Raw genomic sequence first — 4914 nt, 5'->3', positions numbered from 1 at the left:
AGAGAAAAATAAAAATTGAAGCCTATTAAAGAATTTAAGGAATGAGTTTTAGTTAAGGAAAAACTATGTTTTGTTTTGTTTTATTTTTAAAAGTAAGATTTTTGCTATACAGTGCACATGCACTCGCTAGAGACACAGAGACAAAGTCAGAACTCACCCCCAATTCCTTCTCCTTCATTCTCCTGTAAGGATTTTTTTAAAGAAGATTTTGTCTTACAGCATATGCACTCGCTGGAGAGAGGGAGAGAGACAGAGATACTGAGAGGGAAAGTGAGAAATCACCCTCAGGGGGTATGGCCACACTGCAGTCCCTTCTAATCCATTCTCTTCCCATGATCTTGGGCATGCACGTACATGCACCTGGCATGATTTGCAAGCCACTGGTTCAGCCAGCCATGTGGGAGTCCAGTGTTTTAACCACTACACCACCTGCTGGCCCCAAAACTATGTTTTCTTAACAACTTTCCTGCTAATATGTCTGTAGGAGAAAAATTTGATGTTGAACAAGAAAGAGATTACCTAAACTCTAGTTGAGATAATACAGTAGGCAGAGCCAGAACCTGGGCCAGTCTCCTGGGTTCCAAGTTGGCTCTCTCCTCCATACTCCAGTGTCCTTTTCTGTTAATAGAGTATACAGCAGCCCCACTTCTTTTACGTCATAGAATACATTCCTTAATTCTTGTAAAACAGCTCTCACCACAAACCTTGGCATAGAGTGACCACTGGCTGTGCATGGTTCTAGTACTTCTTACTTACCATAAGCTTTCTTAGTCTTTGCCGTATTTCTTTCAGCTCCTTATGGTCTTCCCTCTTAGATTTCACTCAGGTGTATCTAGATGTGGTATTTTGTGACTCCTGTTTGTATTTGAAATACTGAGCTCAAAGGAATGTTCAGCCCTTTAGTCTTAGGGGTCTTCCCAAGTGTGCAGAAAATGACTGTTTCATGCTGCAGCCAACTGTTTACTGAAGAGACGGAAAAGCCTGATAAAGTACCCATAATTCAGAGTCGGCCAAAGGAGTGCGCACTCTGACTCTGCCAAATGCAGCCATATTACCTTGCAACGTTCTGTAGGTGCCTCTGAGTTTCTCTCTCCTCATTCCTCAAATGGGAGGATCAAGTGTCCTGTCACTGGGAGGGTGAGAAACACAGATATGGAAAGGGCCCCCACCCCAACACACACGCACTCACACAGAGCCTAGAACTAGGGCTAAAACTACCTTAGGATGGACCCTGCCTCCTTTCCTGAAGGCAGTGACCGTGGCAGTATGTCTTCTTGTGCACTGAGGCAGTGTCTGTCATTTCTCAGAACGTGAGGGCAAAGATATCATTGGATCCATGCTGGGGGAGAAGCTGCAGATTGGGGAAGAGCTGCTGGCAGAGAGAACCTCGTTGGCTGAGAGGCTGAGGTAAGTGGTCTTTGTACAGGGTAGGCTGGTAAGAAGGTGCATGTATCTCTAAAGTGGGGTGGCTCCACTGAGAGAACCAAGATCCTACTTGGGCCGGGGAAGGGCAGAAATTTATATGGGAGACACAAATACTTCCAAAACAGGTGGAGAACAGAAAGATGGCAGATTGGGGACAACAATCGTTACTCAAGTATTTGTTTATTCCTTTTTTATTTTGTTGGCTAAAATTTATATGAGATTAAAAGCAGACAACTCAGTGGTATTATTAGTATAGTCCCAATTTTGTATAATCATTGCTTAATTTACTCTTAATCAAAATCATATCTTGACTGTGGCTTCTGATCTTTCCTTCATTGAAACAATGTTGTCTTCTCATTCCTGCCATTCTTTTCTTCTTTATCTTTCTAATTAAGACAGGCTGTCCATGTTCTCATTTCCATGTGTGGCTTTGTGCCCATGAGCACATACTGCACTATGTGGGTTTTTACATTAGATGTCTGTGGCCAAAATGAGGAATTGAAGGTACATATTTATGAAACAGATTTAGTAAGACACTTGGGTGTGATTTCAAAAGAAAGAGTTGTGGAGAATAACAAGTCTTACAGAGGCACTTTCTGATACAAATGAGGCTTCCATTCTATATCTTTTCTGTTGGCCACAAAGACCCCCAAACTTGCACCAAAATTTGGCTTGCAAAAAGTTTGGGGACACTTCACAGAAATCTCTATCAAATCTCAATCTGTTGTTCAACTCTTTGAACTTTAAAACAAAAATTCTATTTACTGTACATCTTTACACTGTACAACATGGTTTTTCCCAGCATCAATACAATGCATATTAGTCAAGTCAAAGACATTACCATATACATTATCAGCAACAAATAACTTTTCATTTTCACCTATTAAGTGTTTTGTTTATTTTTTTTCCCTGGTTCCCTCCTTCCCACCAACTATTTCTCCACCCACCCCCATTACCCACACCCTGCTATACTGTCTCTAGTATCTATAGTTGCCCTCCCTGCCATTATACCTTCCAATCTTTCAGTTTCTGCTACAGAGTACAGACATTCAGTATATATTAAACACGGACATACAATGCCTTTCATAGTCTGTCTTGTTTCAGTCATCATTAAGTCTTTCCATTCTTAAATCTTCTCTCTATCCCACCTTAGAGAATGCAATATTGTAATTCAATCTCAAGATGAAGAGATGACCCTGTTAAGGGAACAGTTACAGGAAGGGAAATGTATCTCTTTACTACTCCTTCGACATCTCAGGGGCCTCCTCAACAATAACAACCACCAGAGGCAGGACTTCCAAGAACAACTGGCTGAGGGGCACAGGCTGGCAGAGTGCCTTGCCTGCATGCTCAGCCCAGGTAAGGTGGCCACAAGTCCTGATTCCACTGAAGCACTCCTAGGGTCCTCCCTCACTAGACACTCATAAAGTGAATTTAAAAAAAATGAACTGATTTGCTTTCCACATTCCACATTCCATTTAGTGCCATGACAGGATCAGACCAGGCCAGGTGGAAACATGAAAGAGAAAAGCACAGGGTGGAGGTCACAGCACTCCAGCTGTGCTGTTCCTCCCTGATAGAATACAGCCTTTGGTGAGAAAGCATCCATCCACTGTTGGAGAAGAGATGCAGCATGGGGCAGGGACTGTGAAAAGTCAAAATGGTCCTGAACGAAGAATGAAACTTGCCAGGCTCTAGACTAACTGCTGTCTTTATTATCAGTGGGCAAGTAATTTACCTTCCTGAATTTCTGTGTCCTCATCTGTCAGACATACCATATGGCTGCAGTCATCACATGTGGGAATGAAATGTCAAAAATGCACTTCAAGAAAAACAAAGACCCTCCCTCTTTGGGGTCTCTTGAGGTACTTGTTATAGGAGCAGCCACTGGTGGGAACGTTGCTGTTTATGGGAACTTGCTCATAGAGAGAATTTCTCCTCCTACAACAGCCAAAGCTGATTTCTTACAATTAGTAGCCCACAGTGTTTGTAATGGGTCATATGGAGCTACCTGAGGTCTGACTTGGCACTTCTGAATTTGTATGCAGAAGTCCAGGAAACTGAGGAGGATCGAACTGAAGAAGAACCACCAGCCCCCAGGTACCAATGGGTAGGCAGGACCTAGGAGAGGAGGGTCACCATATGGGGAAGGACCTGTATGAACAGACCAAAAAGTCCAAAGTAGCCCTAGATTTTACATAAATTGGGAAACAAAAATGCAGGTATGATTCCATTCATTCAAGTAATGTGGAACTGGCAAGATTATCTTTGTATAAATTGTCAGTTTTATGAAAGGGACACGAAGAGGTTGGATGAATATTTTCATAGCACAGAATCTCCCTGTTCTCTCTGTTCTGGTCAAATTTATTTTTCGCCAGAGTTTATTTTCGGCAAGGAAAGCATGACAAGAAATGTGACCAGGCAAAAAGGCCATGTCACAACACTGGTGGAAAGAGACCTAGAAGCCACAGACCTCCGAGAACTCCTCCCTCAGGAGGCTGTACTCACTGGCCTGCTGCATGCAACATGCAGTGCAGTCTACTCACAAGGTCATTCCACTGCTGGGCCTCTGTGGGCACTGCATGCAGAGACCGTACCACATGGGCACAGTTGAGTCTCCGTCCTTAACACTCGGACCTAATCAGAGCCCACTGAGCATCTCCTTTACTCTCCCTCCTCCCCTCCTCTTTCCTCATCAGGGGAATTTGTTTTCCTACTCTTTTAATACGCTGTTCCTTCCCTTCTGCAATCATTCCCTACAACTTCGGTGAGGACCATGGAGAACCGTGGTCTCCCAGCCCTCTTGCCCTAACTATATTCTTTGTCCCATCGCTCTGAGCAGTGGCGTACAGAAGGAGAATGTGAATGAAGTCTTGCAGGACTCATCTGATGAAGGCTGTGAGACTTCCTCCAGGCTCCACGACCCGTCTGAATCCCAGCAGCCTCCCTGCAGCACCACCTTGTCGGATGAGCAGGATGTCTCTGCTCCGTGTGTAGCCAGGGAGGACCCCAGTTACAAAGAGAATCCATCGCTCTGAGCAGTGGCGTACAGAAGGAGAATGTGAATGAAGTCTTGCAGGACTCATCTGATGAAGGCTGTGAGACTTCCTCCAGGCTCCACGACCCGTCTGAATCCCAGCAGCCTCCCTGCAGCACCACCTTGTCGGATGAGCAGGATGTCTCTGCTCCGTGTGTAGCCAGGGAGGACCCCAGTTACAAAGAGAATAAGGCAACGACTGTTCTCCCAGGTATTCTCCACACACTTGTGTTCCTATGGCAAGTTCAGGGTGGTGAACTCAAGGCCAGCAGAGTGGGGAGGTAGAAGAGATTCTCCAAAATTTTCAGCCACCACTGATGCATGGGCAGAGCAGACGTCTGCATAGAACTATTTATTTATGTATTTATTGGTATAGGGCATGTGTGCCTGCTTGGGGGTGTGGGGGCCAGTGAAAAGTCAACCCCCTACACATGGAAGGTGGCTATGCCACA

At 44.6% G+C, this 4914-nt stretch overlaps 1 protein-coding gene across 1 annotated transcript in view; it reads left to right on the top strand.

The window, feature by feature from the left end:
- Positions 1–4463, top strand: part of LOC102488911 (putative neuroblastoma breakpoint family member 5) — a 5868-nt gene extending 1405 nt beyond the window's left edge. The window contains exons 2-5 of the mRNA XM_006146208.1: positions 1308–1407; positions 2579–2784; positions 3474–3525; positions 4268–4463. Coding sequence (XP_006146270.1) covers positions 1308–1407; positions 2579–2784; positions 3474–3525; positions 4268–4463 — 554 coding nt within the window. The remainder of the gene's footprint in view (positions 1–1307; positions 1408–2578; positions 2785–3473; positions 3526–4267) is intronic.
- The last annotated feature ends 451 nt before the right edge of the window (positions 4464–4914 follow it).

Source organism: Tupaia chinensis, unplaced genomic scaffold (genome assembly GCF_000334495.1).
Source record: "Tupaia chinensis unplaced genomic scaffold, TupChi_1.0 Scaffold000169_1, whole genome shotgun sequence".
NCBI lineage: Eukaryota > Metazoa > Chordata > Mammalia > Scandentia > Tupaiidae > Tupaia > Tupaia belangeri.
This window is presented reverse-complemented; position numbering and strand designations above follow the sequence as displayed.